General features: G+C 40.1%; 1 protein-coding gene across 1 annotated transcript in view; it reads right to left on the bottom strand.

The window, feature by feature from the left end:
- The window catches only part of XYLT1 (xylosyltransferase 1), a 321898-nt gene that overhangs the window by 40364 nt on the left and 256379 nt on the right, over positions 1 to 25155 (bottom strand). Inside the window, exons 6-8 of the mRNA XM_054042319.1 lie at positions 25010 to 25090; positions 6516 to 6732; positions 4272 to 4448 (exon numbers count right to left, since the gene is read on the bottom strand). Of these exons, the coding sequence (XP_053898294.1) occupies positions 4272 to 4448; positions 6516 to 6732; positions 25010 to 25090 (475 nt within the window). The remainder of the gene's footprint in view (positions 1 to 4271; positions 4449 to 6515; positions 6733 to 25009; positions 25091 to 25155) is intronic.

Raw genomic sequence — 25155 nt, 5'->3', positions numbered from 1 at the left:
CAGCATTCCATCTATATTTTATTCTCAACATACTGTCATTATAAACAATCTTCTCTTCCTGAATTTCATCAAATATAAATGAGAGGAATATGCTAAATCAGTTTAGGGGATTAAAATGCAAGCAAGTTAGAGTCAATGCTTGTTATTAACACATGGTGTCTGAAAGCTAATCAAATTAAAGGAAAAACAGAAAGTTTAAGGGAAAAAAACGTTGTAATCTTTCTAGTAATAGAAGAGGCTATTTCCAGGATCTATTTGGATTTTAAAGTAGTGTACATGGATAGCTAATCAGTTAGCTTGAAATCATTTTAGAAGGGTATGAAAGAATTAAGCTTGGAAAATTACAGCTCCTTTATAACACTACAAGTTCAATGATCCTCAACATAGCTCTTGCTTTTTTTGGTTCTCATTCTGTTTAATCCTGTCCTTTTGTAGCTAATTCGGGAGGAGACAGAGTGAGCCCAGGTCTATACAAGGAGCGCTTTGCCAGTATAGCTATACTAGTGTACTGTAACTGGCAGAGGGCTAGTAGTGTGGACAAAAGTTTATGCCAGCAAAACTGCACTTTTGCTGGTATAAGTTACTGTAGCCCCACTCCACCCTCCAAGCAAAATAAGTTATACTGGGAAAAGCAGTTTTTTCCATCACTTGCCTCCGCCAATTAATTAAATGTCCCAAGTGGGTTTAAATGTTTTGGAATGTGAAGTAATAAGTTAGTACTACCCATACAGGGCAGGGCAGTGGGAAGAAGCATGGTGATTAGTGGTCACAAAGATAAAGTCTACACGATAGAGATGGGTCTGCGGAAAAGGGTGGGGGAGAGAGAGAGAGAGAGCGAGAGATGGGCTTGCAAAAGAGAGCAAGAGATGTCCGGAAGCTACAGATTTATATCCCATTGCTGTTATCTTCTTCCACAAATGGGGCAAGAGTTTTGTGCTGTGACAGGATGTAATTAATATTGGTTGGATTCAGGATCATGTTCTGGCCTTTATATGATGTCCCACAACAGCATAAGGTTGGGATACTCAGCCCCCGCCCCCCTCCCAACGTAGGGCTGTGATGGATGGATAAAAAGGAAGGTGTGGGAGAGGGACTGGCCAAAGAACTAGGTCTTCAGTCTATGTGGGTTGCACAGCAGTCTGCTGTAAAGTAGAGCAGCCCCTGGGACTCACCAAGCTTACTCCAGGTGCTCGACAAGCTCCCAAAGCAGGCAGAATCCTGGAGGCACATAAATGCCTTAAAGCCACCTTGCCACCTTCCTGAGAAGAACAGTACAAATCTAGCTCACTATATCAACACAAAGAAGATAGAATGCGAGAGAGAGATTATAAATTGTGGTTTCCTTCAGGATTGGTTTCAGGATGATTTATCCTCACTGGTCAATAAATGAGAGGAACCAAAGATACATAACCAATGTTTACTGCTTCCTGAAGTCTCTACCCTCTGTATTTCCAAAGACAATGGCTTCTGCACTAGCAAGTGTTCATTTGAGGGGTTTCTTTTTTTATTAGAGAGTATGACTGCTGCCCAGCTGCACTGGCTTTCCTGGAATGGGCTGTTGCCAAGTCCTGCAAAAGACAGCCACTCCCTACAGAGTGGGAGAACTTTTCTCTCTCCCCTGCCAGAGACCCCTATTGTTCAATTGCAGTGGTGAGGAAACGAGAAGGCCTGGATGCAGAGAACACCAAGTTCTTGTTATCCACATGTGCCCAATTGGCAGAAAACAAGGAAAACAACAGAAAAATCAATCATATCCTTCACAAAGTGCAGTAAGGGTGCCTGACCAAGCCAAAGAGGGGATAAAGGGAACCTCAGTGGGAGAACATAAGACAATGAGCTGTCGGGAGTATCTGTTTCCCTTTTCTGCATTTCTTCCTTCTTTAAATATGTGCCTTTAAATTTTTTCTTCAGTGACTCAACCCAGATAATGAACTCCTCTAGGAGCTTTACAAACATATTTCTCATGTGGCAAATCAAGTTTTTATATAGATATATGTATATATGTATGTATGTATGAATGGACACACACATATATATAGCCTGATTATCCACTTCACTGACACTTGTGTAAGTCAGGATTAATTCCATCCAAGTCAGTGGATGCTCCCCAGGTATAAAACTATTGTGAGTGAAAACAGAACATGGCCCATTGTATCTAATTAGGCCACTAGATTCAGATAAAAGGTAGAGAGGGATGGGTGAGGAGTGATTTTGCCATGTTAACTTACATGGAGACCAATTAAGCACAATGCAGTACAGTCAATCTGTACAAAGCAGTTTGTGAAGAGCACTCGGGACAGAAGCTGAAATTTCCCTTTTCTTGCACCAGTTCCCATACTGAGAGCCAGCTCCCTCTCTCCTGCATGTGATGACTCACTGTGTGCTGGGGAGATGGAACAAACTTTTCACGATGAGTAGTCAGCATGAGACACGGATCCCCTGCAGCACTAGAACAATTTATAAGAGGTCAAGCAGCGAGCAAAGAATATGCAGATGTAGAAGTGCAGAAGCCCAGAAGAGGAGCCAGAACAGAATTTTAAACAGTGTCAGCTGAACATGACTTCTGTTAGGTTATACATTTCACAATTCCTGGTAGGGCTCTGAGAAGGGAGATTGGCTATAAAAAGGCTGAAAAACAATCATTTAGCTGTATAGTTTATATGTATAGATTTGCTGTTTCAAAGTGTTAACAGGATTCTGGGAGAGGTGCCATCTATGGCAGAGGCGCTTAGGTTTTGATCAGTCCCTTTTAAACTTCCTGCTTTGTACTATACAGAATTTTGGATGTTTTAGTAGTTATGCACTTCTTAATTCTACTTTGTTAGCTTTTAAACTGGCTTTATTTTATCTTGTTCAGGTTTTGTGTACCAGCTTTGGGGAGTGGCAGAGATCAAAGGTGCTACAGATCTTATTATAAGAAATTCTTTTTCATTTTACTGACTGCTCAGATCGTGTGCTCGCCCCTCTGATATTCCCTCCCTCTGTAGCACACTGTATTTCTTTGGGAATTGTGAGTGATGTTTGTGGTGAAATGTGTGTATTTCAGGGACTTTCTTATCAGGCATCTGTCAGGCTTATTTCAGCATGTGATTGCTGGGCTTTTACTGCTCAGTTTGCCTGATTAGTCCCTGAAATGTGGTTAACGCATATATTGTAGCTTGGAGGTGAGTCAGACTCTGCTGATTCTCTCTAGTTTATCAAGGCTTTTTTTACTTATTCTTCGCTGGACTCTTGACTGGGTCAGAGGCTGGGATGCCTGGGTGTGTCAGAGAAGCTCTTTTAGGGTAAATGCTTTGTTTAGCATTTTTGTGAGTGCCTCTGTCACTGACATTAGCCATGCTTGGTATATACACCTCTACCCCGATATAACGCTGTCCTCGGGAGCCAAAAAATCTTACCGCGTTATAGGTGAAACTGCATTATATCAAACTTACTTTGATCCGCCGGAGTGCGCAGCCCCGTTCCCCCGGAGCACTGCTTTACCACGTTACATCCAAATTCGTGTTATATCGGGTCGCGTTATATCGGGGTAGAGGTGTAGTATATTTCAACAGAAACAAGGTCTCTGTTTTGGACTGGCTGTCATTTATGCTTCATGAGGTATTGCAACCCGCCCCACACAAAGCCTGAGTAAACAGGCTTTGTGCAGGGAAACTTGCAGGGATTGGAGGATGGAACTACAGATCCAGTAACCTGCTGCCTCTCTCATGTGTGGTTCACTGGCCCCTTGCATTGGGAAATGCTTGAAAAGATATAAACTGTAACACATGGCTTTATGCAACACACCGTAATGTATTGTTAGTACCAAGCACTCAGGCCTATTACAGCCCAGAGCCCAATCACACCCGCTGCCCATCCAATGTTGCTCTCGTCTGCCTCCCTAGATAGTGTAGCATAAGGGGGAAATCAAACGTCTTAAGGTTCCTATACTGCAGTTTTGCCAACTACAAGTGTCCAAAAACCGTAAGTCAAACCCCCAAAATCATAAGATTTTCTTACAAATCATGACTTTAAAAATTATAATTACAAATGTTGGAGTCCTTTAATTTGCCTTTTGGCTTTTGAGCCTTCAGGGTTCACTCGGGTCACATTTTCAAGCTTTTCCCCTTCATCCAGGAGGGTCAGAATCTTCCTTTTTAAAAAGTGAAAACACATTCTTACGTCATAACCTGAATCCATAGCCATGAAATTAGACTGCTTCCCAACATCAAAGAGATAGAGAAGTGAAAAACCAGCCCCCCTGACGCATGGTGAGCAGAAAGCTGACTTACCTGAAATCTGTGGAAGTCTGCTGGTTTGAAATCATTAGGAGAGCAGCCACACCAATCAACAATGTGCTTGTACTGGCATTTGCAGCCCAGTTTACGGTTCCAGTTAGTGATACGCAAATTGTTGTCCACCATGGAGTCACAGTGAGGGCTATTTTCCAGGACAGTATGAAAGAAGGACTGCAAGAAAATAACAGTTCAGTACATTCAGCAATGCAGACTTCTGATTTCATCTTCACTTTCAGCTCAGAAAACCAGCCGACAGTCCTGAACTTTGACCGACCTGGACTATCCTCTCTAGAAGTAAGAGAGTTACCTTCCCTTGCAGCTTTGCCTTGGTCCCCTCTCTATAGGATAGAAAGCATAGCACAGTGCGGACACAGCCAAACAATAATAAAGTCTGGGGTAAACCCATGCTACAAAAGGCTGATTGGCTGCAGCGTTCTAGCTCTTTAGACCTCTGGAATGATTGGCTTTGTGATCCTGAAACTGAAAGGCACCATTCTCATTATTGTGCTGTATTTATTTCAGTTGCCCGAGAAATTCCTGCTTCAAGGGATCCCTATTATTTTGTCTTCAAAGTTACTCTGTGGTCTACTACGCTCAGAACTGTTTTCCTTGGAGACACGTTGATGATAAATTTCAAAGCATTTTCTATGATAACTCTCAGGCTGTATCTTCCACCACTGTTATTGATGGAAAAACAAATAGCCTCGTAATCAATTCTTCTGTTAGTCTGTCTACCTCAGAGACCAAGGATTACTTGTAATGTGCTGCTAGCCGAGTGACCTCATACAGAAAAATAACACTCACCCCAGCTACCAGAAGGACATTCTGTCTCCTGCAATTACTTCTGAAATTGTAAGTCTTTATTTGCTGACTCAAGGCAGCAAGGAATTCCTATTGGGTTCTCCTAATTATATCATTATAATTTCAGCTATTACATAAATCCTGTGTAATGGGGACCGATGTAGCAGGTTAACAGGTCAGCAAAGGCAGAATGATTTTTAGAAGTTACATATGGACCTAGTATAAGAAAACCTTGTGGAGGGCAGCAGTGCAAAATGATCAAACTTAGCTCTGCAAAAGATGATTTTTAGGAGCAGTGACTTGTCTTTAAAAACTGCTATAGCATGATCTATAAATAAATGGCATAGCATTAGCATGGCTGACCCCCAAATAATCCCCCTACCCTTTTTTAATGTTAAATGACAGCCCAGTGAATATGGATTTTACGCTTGAATTGTCTGGTTAAACCCATAAAGGCATACATTCCCAGTCAAGCAAGAGAAAAAAAAAAAAAAACCTACTACCCAATTACTCATTGCCCTGTGTCCTTTCATAATGATACAGAAATTCTCTGCAAGATAATGGATGAAAAGGTTATCAGAGTTGAGAGAAGAAGTGAATTTTAGCAAAAATAGGATTAAAAGGAGATTATTTAACGTGTGTGGAATAATAAACCCCATCAAATTATGAGAACCACTGTGCTCAACTGAATGACAAAAGGTTTATATTTGCAAGATTGGTCTCATCGATCCACCAAAGACTCACGTGCCACCACCGAGGAAGGCTGATATCATTAAAAGATTGTCATTAGGTTAGCCTTCCTCACAGATACTCAGGAACATATAGAGCACGTTAGTACCTTGGAGAAAGAGTCTGACAACCCATGGGAGCAATGTACCTGTCAGGGCAGGTGTATAACAGCCTGTGAAAATGTCAGACTGTGTGCTCTATCTGAAGATAATGCACACCCATCCTGACAAACTGCTACATGTTCGACTGAAACAAATTCTAGTCTGCACTCCCTTCTGCATCACTTAGAGCTGGAGTGATTTCTGAGTGATCTAGATTATTTGTGACTGTGCCTTCCAGCTGAGTTTTGAATTGAACAATAAATCTTTGTTTGCAGACCTTTCATTTTAAAGTAAAGTACTTAATTTTTTTTTTAAATAAGAGGGATGGATGCGATGAGGAAAGCTACTTACGGATATGGGTCTCCATCCCTATTAGTTTTTGAAAGTCTTTATAGAAGGACATTTGTAAGCAAAGGAAACTTGAAGTTTTGGTTACTCTGTAATAGTTTAACTGGTTCAAAATGTAAATAACCAACCAAAGGAAAAAAAGTAATTGAAACATCAAAAGGCCACTGAAGTCAACACAGAGAATCCCAATGACTTCAGTGATCTTTGCATCAGGCCTAGCAACAGTTTTGAAGAGTGAGGCTTCTGTAAATCCACACACCTCAGCGGGAAGCAAAGTATACGAATAGAACCTCTTCATCTTTGTCACCAGATCATCACTGGAAAAGATGACATACTCCACAAACTTCCTGTTCAATAGGAACCAGTCTGATCCTCCATCCAGAGTGATTCCTTCTGGGATTTTCCGGTCTCCAAGGCGCCACATGTGTGTATCACATTCTAGGAAAAGCCTGTCCAAACCTTGTTTTCTAATAAACCTAGGAAAAAGAAAAGGGAGCCATGAAAAGTTAATTAGTGTTTTCTTATCATCACTCACGCTCAAAATAAAGAAGCTATTACAGATAAATGAAATAAATGGTTATGGTTTATATAAGTGTTCCATTTATAAATTGTTTAGAAAAGATTAATAAATACTTTAATAAATAATGAATCAGTTGTTATACATTGTTAGAGAGTCCAAAGGTCAATCAATTGCTTGTAAACAACTATATCTTACTGCTGATGTCGTTATAAATATCCACTACACTTGCTACTCATGTCTGTAATACGTCTATAACATTCATTAACCCGTTATAAACAGAACTGCAATATAAAAAATCACTAAGAAAATCTAGGTATTTATATTTAAGATTTAATCAATTTCCGCTTTTAAAGAAGTCAAATAATTGCTTTTGAAAGATAACTAATAACTTTTCAGAAAATGGAAATTATTTTCTTGCTGAATTATTGTTCCACGTACATTTCTATCAAAGGCACATATAATCAGAAGAAAAATTTTATTGCTTTGTTATAGAACAAGTATGTTTCCCCCCCTCACTTTCAAGTCTAGAGTATACAACACTGGGCCTCTTTTTTTGTTTGTTGCTGACCCACAGACAAAAGAAGCAATGCTAGAATTGAAATGTTATGGACACTGATTATTTGAGCCCAATACAGTAAGAGAAATAGACTTGGAAAAATCAAGCTATGTTGAAAGCAGGATGGGTCGCATGCTCACAGGTGGCTTTGTGACTGCCTGATGAAGGGGTTTCTATTTGTTTTACCATTTTCAGAATTACTTCCCAGAAAGTGATACCATCTAGAAAGCAGAATAATGAGAATATAAATTAGCTGATCCAGTAATGTAATGTCAGGAAGGGTACTGCCTTCTAGTGATAATGCAGATCTCTACTTTCAGTACTGAAGACTGCCCGTGTATTTTGAGAAGTAACAAATCTTTGCCATTTGGCTCATCTATACTCAGCAAATGTCCATCAGGTATTAGTCAGAGGCCATAAAACCTATTGGACTTAGGAGCTGCAGGCTAACTTGAGTTGAGTTGCCAATAGCAAAAGACCTGTGTTTTATTTGTCCAAAAAAAACCCCTTGGTTTTGTAGAACACTGTAATTATCTATTACTTTTTACAAAGAAACATTTAAAAGATAGAACATTTGCAACAGTATTCAGAAACAGAAAAAAAAATGGTAAAGGAAACCAGCATTTGTGTGGTGCTATCTATGGCAGTCCCAATGGTTACACAGGAAAGCCAGTTCACTACATTTTGGAAACTAAGAAAGAGCAAGATGTGGAACAAAATGCTATTTCAGGTCAGTAGTGAGGTACGCTGAAAGATCTGAGTGTTGCGAAGCTTCACAGAAGCGACTCTACTAGTATTTTTTACGAGTAATATTTTTTCTCCGTTCTTTCATTAAGACACGAAGAAAACGTTTCTGCACCTCATCCCCCTCACAGATACACAACCCCAAGAAAAAAAGAATCAACAGTCAAAACAAAAATCTTTATGAGCTCCCAGATCTCCTAGAACCTTGAGGTTTTGCCCATTAGCAAGCTAACTCCTTGATTAGAGCTTCCTTTTAGAATTAATGAAGAAACCAAGACAGAATTATAACCTGATTGTTTCTTGTATCTAATTACAAAATGCATGGTAAAAATAATCTAAATCCCACTGATTTTGGAGTCTAATATCTACCTTTCCAGTCCTGGAACTTAGAAAAATTACACTGCTAACAAAGTGAAATTTATGTGAAGTTTCAGACAAGAGTTGAGAATTTTTTCTTTCCTTTAACAAGTTTCTAATTTCATGTTCCATTATGAGGGATAATGGAAAAGTCTTGCAATTTTAATGCAGTCCTCTGGAAAGTAATCTTCAAATCCAATATGTATGCAGTTATCTGCAAATCAAATATTAACGTGCCTGAAAGTTTGGTCATTTATTTACTTTTGTCAAAAAATAAGCACCTGGAAATGACCCTTTAGGTGAATTATTTTAATCAAATAGTGGGATGTTATTGATCATATTTAAGAGGGATGTAGAGTCCTTTCCTGTGATATGGTTTCTCTCAATTGTTGTCTGCATGAACTTCCTGACTTTTGTCCTATTATTAAAAAAGAAGCTTCCTTAGTTGTGAATGGCACCCCCTATCACTACCTTCAAAATAAATAAATAAATACACAGAATTGCAAGCACTAAAATTACATAAATAGTAGATGGGTCTGCCCTCTGCCCACTGCCTGGCTAAAGCGGGCTCTGAAAGAATATATCCAGTTTCATTGCTGGGATGTCTTAGTGAATCTGGCCTTACAGCTTTATTTATAATACAATATTTTCCCAAATAATCAACAGACTCTGTGTGTGTGTGTGGGGGGGGGGGTACAATATTAAGCCAAGGAAGAAAATAGTTTTCAGCAGGATGGTTGTCTGTTTGGTGTACATAAATTCATACTCCCTAATTTTTTACTTGACATACTTTATATCAGGGGTCGGCAACCTTTAAGAAGCGGTGTGCTGAGTCTTCATTTATTCACTCTAATTTAAGGTTTCGTGTGCCAGTCATACATTTGAACGTTTTTAGAAGGTCTCTTTCTATAAGTCTATAATATATATAACTAAACTATTGCTGTATGTAAAGTAAATGAGGTTTTTAAAATGTTTAAGAAGCTTCATTTAAAATTAAATTAAAATGCAGAGCCCCCCGGACCAGTGGCCAGGGCCTGGGCAGTGTGAGTGACACTGAAAATCAGCTCGCGTGCCGCCTTTGGCACACGTGCCATAGGTTGCCTACCCCAGCTTTACATTATACCATATGGGTGCAACAACAATCTGCTAACAAGTTTCAATGGCAAATCCTCTCAGTTTACCTGTGCTGCAATAATTCCCAGACTGGACAAAATCACAGTACGCTTAAACTTGCCCACAAGGAGACCTAGTCAGCATTCAAACAAACTATGTTCAGAGAACAAGTCACGCAAAATATATAAATTAGGATGAAATCCTGGCTCCACTGAATTCAATGGGAGCTTTCCCACTTATTTCAGAGAGGCCAAGATTTCACGCTTAGTTAAGCTCCTACAAATTGTAATACTGCACCAACCTCATCCCATACTAAACTTCAGAAGGAGAGTGGCTAATGCACAGACAATGGTATATTTCCCATCTTCTTTGTCCTTCTTGGGGTTTTACACAATAGGAAAGCTACAGGATAATTCCCAGATTAAAGACAAAATGGATTTAGCACCAAGATTTCTCTAACGTTAGCCAAAGTGGACAACTTCAGCGGTTTTCCAGGATTTTGAACTGGAAGTAAGGGTGCCAAGGCTCCTACACACAAAGGTCTCCAGAGTTCAGGTAATCACAAATTAACTTGCCATGGCAATGATGTACAGTTGTCAGAGTAGATAACAAACCACTTCCTTCAAGAATGTTTCTGGGCTGTTGGAGTATAAGGGTTGGAACTTGATGGAATTGAGAACAACATCAGATGAAGATATCCCTGACCAGGAGGAATGGGGTGAGTAAATCTTGGAGCAGGGAAGTAAGGATGGCATGGATTAAAGGGTTAATCAGGAGGGGGAAAAGGGCTAAAATAAGACTACTGGACTGAAATAAAATTGCCCTGCTTTTGATTATCTCCTATATACTACCACATCAAAAGCATTTTGTTTTAGTGCATCTGTTAATTTTAATGTTCTGTAAATAAACTTATATATGAACTATTTTTCTTAAAATGACAAAGATTTATATTTGTAAAATTACATGCAGATACAGACACTGAGCCTTATTTTCAAAAAGAGCCTCACATTTTGTGGATGTACGGTTATGCCTGAATCTAATTGTGGGCACAAAAAATATCATTCATATGTGTCTGTCTGACTGTGTCCACAAACCAGGCAGCTAGATGTGTAAATGCTGCCATTTATGCCCACAATTAGCTGCAGATGCAATGCTGGGGTTTGCAAAACAGAAGGCTAGCTTGGGATTCTTTCCTGAGTTGGGCCTGTTACCTTTATACTTTGTAAAAATGTCTATAATCTCGAATCCTTGTATGTCCCATATCTTCTCTTCTGCAACCATGATTCCATTTGGTTAACACTCCAGCAGTCTAGACCAGAGTTTCTCAAATTTTTGTATTGGTGACCCCTTTCACACAGCAAAGCCTATGAGTGTGACCCCCCCTTACAAATTAAAAACACTTCTTTTGTATTTAACACTATTATAAATGCTGGAGACAAGTGGGGTTTAGGGGTGGAGGCTGACAGCTGATGACCCCCCCCCCCCATGTAATAACCTTGTGACCCCCTGAGGGGTCACAACCCCCAGTTTGAGAACCCCTGGTCCAGACAGCTCAGGGGTACATGTGTCTCAAGACCCTGCTCTCACTTTGCAACATTTGAAAATATTTACAAATTCATTTCAGTTAGGCTTATGGAATTATAAAATAAAAACCCTAAAGCTCACTGCAAATCTCTTTTCTCTTTGGTACTTTTTCATGCTTCCCTCCCGCCTCCAGCTCCTGTTGCTCTTCTGAAATCAAATTTAATATGTCTATTAATGCTCACATGATAAGAGAAAACCTTTCTGTCAACTACTAAGACAAGCAAAACCACTTGCATTGCTCCAAACCTTATTGGGGTCTGACCCAATGGGAAGACTGACGGACTTCAGTGGGTTTTGGAACAGATACTAACTGATCCCCAAATATTAATAACCCAAAGTTATAGTTCTCAAATACATACTGGGCCACTTCTGCCCTCTTGTCAGAGTGCACCGAAAAAACCTACAGATTTCAGAGTTTGACCTATTTACACCAAAGCTACATTGGCCCTGCTAAATTTACATTTATAAAGACAGATATTCTACATTGAACATACACCATCAACCACAACTAAATAATAAATATATTTAAAGCTGATTCTAAAGTGAAATATTCACACTAATTCCTATACAATTGTTTTATGTTACATTTACTGATATTAAACATTATTTACACAAGTAACTGCTCTATTAAACGTATATTTGGACTTTAAAGAAACACAGTAAATTTGAAAATCATACTTCTGTCTGAAGCATAATATTGTTGCAAGTGACACCTAAGATTACTATACCTGAAAGAAATTAGAGAAAGAACATTATTTCCCCCTATTTTTCCCAGTCTTTTTACTTTGTGCATTTGACAGCACTTTGTGAACAGAAAGTTTCACTGTTCTTCTATACTAGGCAGTTACTTTCCCTTGTTTGTGTGACTCATCATAGGGAGAGAATAACAATTTTTAAAATAGGAAAATGTGATTGCAAAGACACAAAAATGGCAGAGGGACTCACAAACAGATGTAGTACTTGAAAGCACTTTTAACTCAGTTTTTAAATAGCTCTTTTAAAGTGTTATCTGTTAACCAAAACTTCATTTTCATGTGAACAATTGTTAATGATTATTATAACATGATTTCCATGTATTATTTTATATATGAAGATATCCGATTGAAAGTCAAGGCCAATGTTTGACTGATTTTGTAATTCACACAAAATTTATATTTTAATCTCAGTTATTTTTATTCCTATCTCTACAGCAGAAAGATGTATATTCCGACAGTTTTTGCAATATATTAAATAAAGAAGGCTCCTATTTTACATATTTTCAAAGTCTATGAACAAAGCTTTTCTGCTGACATAGGAAGTTGTCAGATATTAAAACATGACCAGTAAGTTTTATCACAAAAAAGTCCTTGGCTCAGAGAGGTATATTTTTTTAAGCAGACAGCCAGTTTCCTTCTCCTAAATATTTCCTGTTTCTGGCTTCGTACCTAACAGGCTTGCTGCTGAGACTTCACAGTTATTCAGATGTGCTGCACACCTACCGACCCCTCGTTACCATTATTTACTACACTATGAACAAAAATTTAAAGATGCATTGGAGAAACAATTCATCACAAGCAAAAAGCCAGTGTTGAAGCAGGAGTGCTAGGAGCTAAGATAATACCACAAAAAAGTATTTGTGAACATCTGTTTGAACAAAACCCACATATCTGCTTTGACTATATCCACTGCCTGCTATTTACTTTTGACCAACATCTGTAGGTACCAACTAATTTTGGTGAGAAAGTGTGGCAAATATTTGTATGAACAGGTATGCGCATGAGTCTGTCCTCCAGAAGTATTTATGCAACCATCTTGAAAAGTCTTGGTGGGAATCATCCAGTGAGGAAGCAGAAAATAATTTCTTGTTGTGACTGTAGCTGAACAATTGCAGAGCGCACATAGCAAATTGCAAATACTCATGCAACTGGTACAGCGAAGAGTTTGTGAGAAATCTCTAGGCTGAAATATATCTGAATAAACCATTCATTGAATAATCTAGTACAATACGCAAATGTATTAAAATCTAAATATGTGCAGAAAGAGAGGCTACACTCACTGAATACAGTGGCTCTCTTGAAGTCAATGGCAACATTCCCATTGTCTTCAATGGGGCTGCGATTTCATCCATTGTTTCCTACAAACAGTGCAGCTCTAACACAGATTATATGTGTTTTGAAAATTTGAAATTGCCAATAATTCATTCAATTTTAGTCTCCTCTTTGTGCCAAATGATGTCAAATAAAAGGAGGCGTTATTTCCCTGTACAGTAACTTGGGTTCTTTGAGATGTTTTGTCTCTATGGGTGCTCCACACAGGACATGTGCATGCCTGTGCGCTCTCAAACGGAGATTGTAAAGCAGTGTCTGTGGGCCCATGCCTGCCCAGAGCAGCTCTCCATGCTCTCAGGGCACATAGGGAGGCATGAACCTGCCGCCACTCAGTTCCTGATCAACTGCAAAACTGGAGACTGCAGCAGATGGGTAGGAAGGAGGGAGGTGGAGCACTCATAGGGGCAAAACAACTGGAAGAACTCAAGTTACTGTACAGGTAAGTAACCTCTCCTTCTTCTTGTACAGGAGCATGAGGAGATGCTCTGTGCACGCCCAGGCCCAGGCCCGTGGACTCTGTTGTACAGTCTCCAGTCAAGAGTGCACAGGTGCGCGCACATCCTATGATGGAGCACCCATAGGAACAGATAAATCACACCTGCTTTCGTATACACAATTTTGCAATACACTCCCCAAGACTCTTTTTTGTTGTACTGAAAGCCTTTAGACTTAGCCTTCCCCCCCCCACGATAAATGGAGTACAAAGTACAGAGGGCAACAGTGTCAAAAAAAAAAAAATAGCACCTACTTAGTCTGTCAAGATTAGGCAGAGTTCCTCCTGGTATGATAGGCAATTGGGTGTGAAAAAAGTACAGAATTCCCTGCTGTTTCAAAAGAACATGAAAAAACTCTCAGTACAGATAAAAAAAGATGGGAAAAAGATCAAAATGTAACCCATTTTACAGTGTGTTAAAACAGCAGCATCCTGACAACAGGTGCAAAGGCAAAATGAAATTATTTCTTATCTTGCTTTAATTCCTGTGTTCCGAAGGAGATATTACAAACACAATACAATCCTAGCCATCTCAATCCCTTGTTCTTTAATGACAATGGCACAAACATCAAACAAAATTATATGGCTGGTATAGAATTTATTCCTCCCATGAATATTCTATAGTGAGTTTGGGGATATTTCATATGCAAGGTCAAACCTAAAAGTAAGCAAACAAACAAAAACTATTTCTGGTAGAATCGTGATAATGCTTGGAAGTCAAATATGAACACAGGAAAAAAATCTCTTTTTTAAATTATTATTACTATTTATTGTTTGTTTTCCAGTAGCTTTCTCAATGTGCTAGACCCCATCTACACAGTCCATGCCATGAATAACTTTTAGGATGAAGTCCTGGCTTCGCTGAAGTCAGTTGGAGCTTTGACATTGTTTTCAGTGGGTCCAGGATTTCACCCTTAGATTTTAAGACTACTGATCATGCATACACAAAAGGAGCCTGATATCTAGGGATGTAGCAATAAATACCTGTTGCCGCAATTCCTATTGATTTGTCATGTGCAGGGAATTTTTTCCCAGAAGAATATTTCATGTATGTGGGCAATCAGTGTTTTATGCATGAGAAACGTGGTTTGAGATCCAATTCCTGGGACATCTACGAGAGTGAAAAAAGCACCAAAGCACTTTAAAATCTGTGTATCGATTACACAGGGGCCCAAACAAACAGAGAATCTGCCAAATGGGTACTTTAACCCCTATGAAACACCCCACAGCTTCCTGCAAAGGGGTGTGGAATATGGGCATACTCTGCTGACCAGAACTGTCCACCATTTCCCTTATTCCTACTAATGGACAACTGTGACTGAGTGTTGTATCCTTCAGCCTTGCAATGGTTTCACAAGGACCAGAGCGCCTTTACTCTGGCTTTGTTCATTTGCCATATATTTCACACTTGAAGAATAAAAAATAAAGACCCAAATCTTGTCCTGATTCATACACCCTGCAATCCCACTGAAGTCATCAGGATTTACATGGATATGAATCTGGGCAGGATTTGGCCCAACTGATCCAAAAACAAAAAACCATTTACCTGGCCAGTCACTTTTAGTAACCCACTTGTTGTGGTTGGAAGGATTTATGTATGGCGTTGTGCTTATTCCTCAACAGCCTCATTTCTCTTTCTGTGTGACTCATGAACAGCTAGAAATAGATATGGTCTTGAACCAAACCCCCAGGTATAAACATGAGGAAGTTGAGAAGTTCAGATCTAAGCAGGGTGGTTTGGGTTTATCCCTGGTTATAAAGACTTGAGTTATGAACTATAGGTGTGATTCCCTTGCTTAGTAGAACGAGTAGTGGCAGTGAAGGCATGGCTGAGACGGCCGAGTACATACTAGCAAGTTTAAGGTGGATTCGCACTCAACATAGCTAAGCTGTGCCTCCATGGCCACTACCAATGCTACCATGGCTATAGTGCTATTTATACTCATGCTAGCTTGATGAGAAAGCGCAAGTGTATACAAGCAGGGGACTCATACCCCTACCTCGTAGTGTAGAGGTAGCCTTAGACAGCACAGCATACACTGCTAAAAATGTTTATGCGATGCCACAAATCCAGTACTTAAGACTTCACAGTAGAGTAAAGGAGGAAGAGAAAATGACATGGGAAGAGACACGTATCTGGTTAAAAGGAAATTCTACCAATAGCATTCCAGCACGAAATGTTCAAACGTTATTGGTCAGGCTGCAAAAAATCATGAAATTTTCCAGCCAATCCCAAGACTTAAAAAAACGAACAAATGTTGGGTTCTTTTAATTTGTCTTCTGGATTCTGAGGCGTAAGGTGGAGTTGAGTCACACGTCAAGCTTTTCTCAGCAACCACAAGGGCTAGAAACTTCTTCTTTTAAATGAAAGCTGAAATTCTCACATAATTGCTTGACTCCAAGAACTGTGCTAACAACAAATATCATGAGAGATATGTAATTGGGTTAAAAGAACACTATTAAGTGAGATCATCTTATTACCTCTCCTTCCTGCCACGCACTCACACCATCAGGGCTGGATTTACATCTTTTGCATCCTTAGGCACCCCGGTGGCTGGGCAGATGTGGTGGCCCCGCCTCTGAGCTCCCCTCTTTGCCCGCGACAGCTGAGAACTGCAGGCTCCCCCCCCCAACCCCCCCGTCGCCAACGGCGGCTCAGAGCTGTGGGGTCACCTCCCGCCCACAGTGGCTCGGAGCTGTGGGGTCCTCCCCGCTGCTCAGGCACAGTGGGGGTCACCCGCTGCTCAGACACGGTGGGGCCCTCGCCACCCGGCAGTGCTTGGAGCTCCGAACTGCTGCGGACAGCGGGGGGACCCTGCTACTTTTACTTTTAGGCACCCCTTCGCACAGCTCCATCACTACAACTGCCCAGTGCCCCATCTAGACCCTCCCATTGCCCAGTGCCCAACACACACAGACCTCCCACCAACCCCCCACTGCCCAGTGCCCCCTACTTACTGTGCCTAATTGGAAATCTGGCCCTGCACACCACCCAATGTTATTATACTACAGCACTGATTTCTCAAAGGAAGAAATCAGAAATGGGGATTTGTATAAGAGGAAAATGATTGGGTGATAGTTCAGAAAAATAGAATCTTAGCGAAGTAAGGGAACAAGACATAGTGCTTGATGCTGTCAGGGCAGAGTTAGGGAATTAAGAAACATAAAAATATTTATGGAAAATACATGAAAGGCTTATGGATTTATGTTTTAAATTAGATACAGTTGAAAGTTTCTCCGGTGAGAAAGTTCTTTCAAAATGTCAATATGTCTCCTTGACACCTTTTTTGGGTGGGGGTGCACTGACAGATATTAATTATTTCTGCAATTAACAGACATTTAGAAAAACCTAATGTTGCTTTGCCTGCTAATTTTGATGAGACTTTAAATACAAGTTGGAAGAAAAAATAGAAGCAAAACAAAACAAAAAAGCAAAGATAGTCTCCTGAAAACATTCTACTCAAACTTGCCAAAGAGGGTAATACCAACTGTGATGTCAATTATCATTTTGACACAGCTGTTATAATTGGATTAAGTAAAGGAAAAAATCAAACAATGATAAATATGTAAGTTTAAAACAACACGAGAGAAAATGAAATCTGCTTTAATGATTAGAGATTAAATATTAATTATGTGCTGACATCCATCATAATAATACATGGCATCCAAGTACAAATCATTCCTCAAGTTAAACAGGTTGGCACTGATAATTAAAAGAAAAGAAAACTAACAGATTTTTGGGAGTCTTTCCTAACCACCTGTTTGCCATGGTTTAAATGGTTCCATGTTTACTGAGCAAACGGGTTTTGGGCAGACATTTGGTCCAATGCTACAAAAGTCAGGACACCTAAGGTTTAGCTCATTTTCATTAATTAAAGGAAAAAACTGTAAGGTAATGCACAGTTTTTGATTTTGTTTCTTCAAAGTACCAAACATATTCCCTACTTGTGAAAATTAATGGAGATATCCCATCTCCTAGAACTGGAAGGGACCTTGAAAGGTCATCGAGTCCAGCCCCCTGCCTTCACTAGCAGGACCAAGTACTGATTTTGCCCCAGATCCCCATATCAAAATAATATGATCCACATGACCCATCTCAATTAAATGACATCTTTACTGCAATAAAATATCCACAGAGCTTAGAATATCCTGGAATGTTATCGAAGGTTCACCAAGACACACCTTTAGTCCATTCCTTATAAGAGATCTGTGCGGTTATATTTGAATTTGTCCAACTGTACAGTAAAAGTCTTACTTTCTTTTTCCTGCTTCTTTTATACACTTAGAACTTGCCCAATATATTCATCTAATTCTGTTCCCACATCCCATCCCTAAGTTCTGGCTTGGAGAAAGTCTTCTAAAGTCTCCTCTTTCTCCACCTTTCCCAAAGATTTAGCTTGCACTATTTTTGAAAGATCTTATTTTTCATTTTCTTGCAATTAAACTTTCAAAGGAAAGAAGTTCTTGGAAGTTCTCACAGCTCCTCAACATTTTAGGGTTGCAGGTCAGGGAACAGAGTCTTCCCTCGCACAAAGAAAAGAATCCTCAGAGGCATGTTTTTAAACCCTGGAAACTGCCAGAGCTTTTTTTGTACGATGGCTTCTACCAGAGCTTACATTGATGCAGCTGGACTAGTAGTAGCATTGATTCTTAAAATTCCCTTCTGTATACGCGGCCTTAGAGGAACATTCCAAGTTTTTCTTGTCTTGTGGCCTTTTCTCCAACATTCTTCACTAATGAGATGTTTTCAAAAACACAACAGCAGAGGTTAAAGGAATAAAAATCTTAAAGAGCACACAATGCAAATGTTTAGCATTCTGTCCCCAATAATAAACAACACTGCTAAGACAAAATCAACTATTAATGAAGCGTATGTAGTGCAATGTGACTTTACCGCAGAGACAGGTCAAATAACATCAAATACGAATGTTTGTTAAGTATCTAATCGCCACTCCATGGCCGTCTCTATATTAGCGCTCTCCCCCACCCTGTAACATTTCTCAGCAGTGCAACTCCACGAGCAGTAGCCAGGTTGGGAGCATTAGATTACCGATAAGGCAGTTTTAAGCACCGTGGCATCTAGCTATGCAACACAGACAGCCCAGTCTACACTAGCTCCCATGAAGGTTGCCACTGATGGAGCACAACTGGTGGGCGCGTTGACAGAGAGTTTGAAGAAAAACGTGTTGTGTAGATAGTATTCACACATCCACCCAATGCCAGACTAGTGTTAATGTTTATCTAGGTATTTATGCTGTGCTCATCATCTTGGCATCTGCACAGCAAACGATTGGAGCAGGGGAAAGGGAGTGAGGACATTTGGGCGACATTCACAGCTCTCCAAATGACTCAATGTGAGACTCTGGGCAAGTCACTTCTACACTGATTTTCAGAGATGTTGAGCACCCAAAGCTCCAAAATCAGGCTATTAACCTTTCTGTGACGAAGGGCTCATCTACACGGTGATTCAGTGCACAGCAAGCCAGGGTCTGAATCCATAGCATCAACTCCTCACGAACTAACTTGCTGTATGGACTCTGCTATAGTCATAGGCACCGACTTACCTAGTTGCCGGGGGGTGCTCAACCCCCACTCCACCCAAGGCCCCACCTCCACTCCTTCCTCCAAACTCCCACCCCTGCCCCACCTCTTCCTGCCCCTACTCCTCCCGCATGCCGTGGATCAGCTGTTCCCAGCGGGTGAGAGGCACTGGGAGGGAGGGGGAGGAGCTGATAGGTGGGGCCGCTGGCGGACGGAAGGCACTGAGGTGCGAGAAGGCACTAATTTGTGGAGCTGCCGGTGGTGCAGAGCACCCACTGGTTTTTTTCCATGGGTGCTCCAGCCCCAGAGCACCCACGGAGTCGGCGCTTATAGGTACAGTGCACTAGAAGTTCTACTAGGCTCTTTGATGTAGATTCACGCTCTGGCTTGCCACATACAAGCTCACCATGCACAAAGCTCTTGGTTTACCAGTGGGTAAAATGGGGATAGTGATATTTGCCTTCCTTGAAAGGGTGTTGCTGGACTCAGTTATTTTATACAGTGCTTTCAGGTTGCTGAGTGAAAAGATACTATGGAAACACAAAGTATTATTTGTTTATACAATTAAAAATGAAATCAGCAGCTAGTTGTTAAGTAGCGGGCACAAAAGATTCCATGTAATCTTTTTGCTTTCTCACCACCAGTAATTCTTCTTTTCCCTTCTTCTCTGTGCACAATAAAATATTTTCTAGGAAGACTTCAAATCACGTCACCTGTCTGGGGTGGTGACTGATACTGTTTTTGCACTCGCAAGCCAAATTCATTCAGCACTTTACTAAAAACAATCCCAGGCTATTTTCCTATGAGGACATCTGAGCTGATCTTACTTTATTTTTTCCCAAACTTTCAGCCTATTTTGTTTTCCTTTGTACTGGGCTCTTCTGATCACCATCTTCTAAACAGAGTAAAATGAAAAAGCTATGAGAAGGAAAATTGTCAAGGACAAGCAGTTTTTATGTCACCTCTAGAACTGATTATGAAGCAATGGGGAGTATGGGTATCTGAAAGTCAGCTGTAAGGTATACAAATTTTAAATGCACATGCTTTGCATAATAAGAAGAGTGTTACTATTTCAGTTGATATACTGTGTCCGCAAATATTGGACTATGTTTCCAACTGGCAATGAATAGACCTTTCTAGTCAAGTTATTTCAGGATGATACAGTACCAAATTAACTGAAATGTGTGCGGTGTGAAATTTCAGCTAAGTAAGCCATTGAACAAATACTCTGGTACCTCAGAACTATTAAGAATGTAACGGCTTCCGGCAGCTAAGTGGTTAAAAATATTTTGGCATCAGGCACAGTAAATTGCACTTTATGTACAGTACTTAGTAGTGCCGGGTATTACATGGATGATTCATAAGAACAGTAATACAGCAGCAATTACTGGATGTTCTATTCTCCAGTATTCGGGTTAGCTGCTTAGAAATAGATAACAAAGGTAATATTGTCCATTTACCTAACACAGTATACAGTATCCAGAGTAGTATGTGCCATATTGGAAAATGGCACCTACCTCACTAAACATCTGATGTAAAGATTTGGAGGATTTTGGGAACCAATCCCGAATCACAGTGTGCTAATGTTGCCAGTGAGAATAAGATTGGCTCCTACTGCTGGATGCTGAAAATCCTAAGGACATGCCTACTAAATGGCTCAAGAGGGGATGTCTATCTGTTTTCTAGAACTCAAGACTACAGATGGGGTTATGTGACACAAGAGGGAGGGGAAACATCCAAAACAAAAAGAAAATTATAAAACAATACAGAAAAAAATGAATGGAACTTTTCTGAACTGTTTCCATTCTGCCTGTAAGCTCCCAATTCCCTTAAGATTTAACAACAGCCAACAATCACAGCATGTTTACACTGTTCCCCAAATGACTATTGTGGCAGGGTTTCTAAAAAAATGTCTTTTCCTGACTGTCAGTGAAGATGTCACATTTGACTCTCTTTGTATTTTATAATACACCAGCCAGGTGCCGCTCCTGTCAAAAAAAATCTTCTGGGTGATCCAAGTTGTAATAGCTTATAAAACTACGGAGTTATTCTTCTGCTTTTAATAGTCTAAGATGCTGAAAAGAGAAGAAAATGTAAGTGTTGCCCACTAACTGCGATGTAACAACTCTAGCCAATGTATGTAATTTCATTTCATACATCCAGTTCTCTAAGAAAATAATGCTTCTCCTGCTGAGTTAAGGAGACATTTCCACCTCCATTTCTTTTCTGAAGCCACTAAAGGAAAATCAGAGTGATGTACTTTTTAATGACTTTGGCATAACTAAAAGAAAACTTCATTCTATAAAAGGAAGCCTAGTTTCTATCCATATTTAGCAGTAAAACATGTACTGATTGTCTACATGGCTTGAATACAAACTATGTTGTAATTGAGAGGTTTCAGTTTTAAGATGTATTTTTTAATCTCTCTCTCCCTTGCTCTCCATTGTACAAACCAGACTATGGTGACTTTAAATTCAGAGTATAGGCAGCTGTTTACAAAGCAAATTTAGGCAGTTGAAAAGCTTATTGTTTAGAAGCTGTTATTCACCCATGAATTCAAAAAGGTAGACTTACGGATTATAATTTGCTCTAATTGTGTTTTAAATACTGCACTCTTGTATTAATGATTCTTCACATTTTGATGAAAACACCGAGGACCACAGGAATTCCCACTGTAGATCAGACCAGTGGTCCATTCAGCCCAGTATCCTGGCTCGTACAATGACTAGCACCAGTTGCTTCAGAGGAAAAAATCCTGCATTAGTCAGTTATGGGATAAGGTCACCAAGAGAAGTTTCCTCCAACCCCCAATAGTTATGAGTTTGACTTACACCCTGAAGCTGGAAGGTTTCTAGCTCTTCTTTATTGTTTTAAATATCTGCTATTATAACTCTGCCTATCCTTGTTATTCATGTAAGGCCTAATCCTCTTTTTGAATCCCGCTAACTTCATGGTCAGATCACCCCCTATATGGGCTACAATGACAAGGTACAAGGCAACAAAGAATCAGGCCCAAAGACTGTCATAATTCACATACCAGAGGGGCAAATCCTTCCCACATCCATACAGGCTTCACTGTAATGGAACTGGTGGGATTCTGGTACCCACAGCGTGGGGCCAGAATGAGGGCTGTTTGGGGGATGCATGATCTCAGCATGCAGAGGATGGTATGGACAGAGCCAAACAGGGGCCCGTGTTTTGCAGCTGCAAAGGTCTTCCAGTCCTCCACACTAATGCCTGATGGGGAAGATTCCTCCCACTGTGCATCTGCCCAGTGCCCAGCACAATAGAGAGGGGAACTAGTTTTCATTTTCTGAGATTATGTTTTGTTTTGATGCTACATCTGAGTCTGCCTGAAGCTCAAATGCAAATGTCCAGGTGCCAACGCTGCACCTGCTCTTGTAATATGTTGTTTTCAGCTGTTCCATCAGAAGGCAAAAGGAACTCAAGCATTGCCTATACTTATTTCCTCTGTGCAGGTGAGATTGCACAGTCAAAGACCTTCCATGTCTAGCGATGAACTGGAACGTTAATATGACCAGGTCAGGAGTAAAAATAAAATGTGTATGGTCACATTAAGATAAAAGGCATTTACATATTTACACATTCAAAAGCAACAGCTGAACTAATAAATGGGATATTATTCTTCTGAGAGGACGAGTGGCACATTAGCACATTTTATTATTAAATTAATAACAAATTACTGCATTTAATTGATCTAAATTGTTCTAGTCCCAGCTGAGGTTGGCATCTTAAACCCAGCTTTATGCATGAATGTCATAATTCATTAGTTATTTTAGTTAGCTAGCTACAATGTTTGGGGATAATCAGGTGCACCAGAATAGCAGAAAAGCTAAAGCGACGGAATGCATCTCCCTAACCTTTTCCATTGCTTTTCCAATTTAACTGTACTGCCAGCTAGAGCCAAGCCTGTCAATCACACTGAAGAGCTGTATTTCCAAACCCGAGAATATGCTCTGAAAGCTATTTATATTTTTGACTTGTTTTTATATAACTCCCTCTCAAATATATTTTGGTACCAAATGCAATACAAGCCCTGCATCCACAACACTACTAGAATGATAACGTTGTGAAGAATTCATCTAAATAAGGACAAAAGGGAGGCTGTAAGTCTACAGCAAAGGCAGGTTGGCAGTCAAGGGATTGGTTTATATTCCTGACTCGCCCACTGGCTTGCTCTGTGACCCTGGATGTATTGCTTGCTCTCTTATTATTTATTTTCTGTACCATAACCAAAGATGTGGCAGGCACCTTACAGGACACAGAGGATGACCCGGACCTGGTGATTTAGCTTGCAAAACCTGCAATTGAATCTATAGGACTGAAGTCAATGAGTCTTCACACAGTCTCTGGAGCCTGTGCTAATGGAACTGGTTGCAAGATTGGGGTCTAAATTAAGATAGGACATACAGATGGGGGTGACTATAAAAATAAGGGATTGAAGGGATTCAATAATCTGTGACATGGGAATAATAATATCCATCTTTACACTGCATTTTAAGACCTTTGAGGAAAAGGCATCTCATAAATGCAAAGTTTTATTATTGTTTCTTAAAGTTCTACTCTAACATTAAGGCTTGATTTTGTAAACATAAAAAAAGGGAAAAGTATATATTTCTTTGTTAGTCTTGAGCTCCATCATCATGATAGACCCCTATTAAGGAATCCATAGATTAACAGATTTTAAGGCCAGGGCCATCTAGTCTGACCTTCTACATAACACATGTCAGAGATTTTCAGTAATTCTGGCATCAAGACCAGTAACTTGTGATTGATCCAGTATAAAACTCTATTAAAGAATCCATTATAGAACCTAATACCACTCTGCCATGGAATTTAACATGGTGTATGACTTCTACGCTACTTGAAAAAATGTTGTATAGCTGTGTTGTAGAAACCTCTTTGGTGAGGGTGTTAGGTTTGTTTCCAATATGGCTATGACTAGCAAAGGATAGCCAACTTCTGCTGCGTGAAGGACATCACTGTTTGCAGCATAGTAGCGTGGGGACTCAAAATCAGGTTTTGGAAGGGTTTTACAGACACTTCTCAGAGAAACATGTCAGCTTGGTGCTGTGACGATTCTAGACAGATATTTAGGACTAATTCTCCCTTCTCTGTTTGTCCCCAACCCCATGACATGACAGGGTATTCATGATGCCTGCTTGGAGCAGAGGAGGTGAAACTACCAATTTTTGCTACAGTAATAAGGTGGATGAGGGTCTTTTATTGGACCAACTGCTGTTGGTAAGAGAGACATGTTTTTGAGCTTCCACGGACCTCTTAATGTCACCCACCCTGTCTCTCTAATATCATGGGACAAAGATACAACAACACCGCATACAATTTTTGTTGCACACAGAAATGAGTTAGAAAATGATCATTTGCACATGTAAAACTGCTCAGACTGTTTGAGAAACAACTGAGAACAAAAGAAAACCTCTTGTGCTCAGCTCCCCACCGTAAGTACACCTTCTGATGCAGCAACCCACCTCTACCTAGGAATGTGGAGTAAGCAGCATTCTATTCTAAGTCTTTCTCTACACCAATGCTCTTCTGTAGATAACATGCAGGAGCAGCCATTCAGGAGTGAGACACAACTATTCCCAAGACACAGTATCAGTTTTCATGGAGCCAGTCTCCTGAACTCAGGACTCCTTCATCCACACATACTGGGAGTAACCATGCTGTCTAACTTTTATTGTCATGTCCAACACAAACTTAAGAGAAGTCACGTTACCTTGCATTGTCCCTCCCATGCGACTTCAAGAAGTTCATATTGCGATACCTGGACAGGAATGCTACTAGCTGATCATTTGTCCTGCGAAAGAAACAAGAAAAAATTTGCAAATCAGGTACAGAAATCTGTCTTCTATAGTTATTTAT

Source organism: Malaclemys terrapin, chromosome 10 (genome assembly GCF_027887155.1).
Source record: "Malaclemys terrapin pileata isolate rMalTer1 chromosome 10, rMalTer1.hap1, whole genome shotgun sequence".
Classification (NCBI taxonomy): domain Eukaryota; kingdom Metazoa; phylum Chordata; order Testudines; family Emydidae; genus Malaclemys; species Malaclemys terrapin.
Note: the sequence above shows the minus strand (reverse complement) of the source record. Positions and strands in the feature narration are given on the sequence as shown.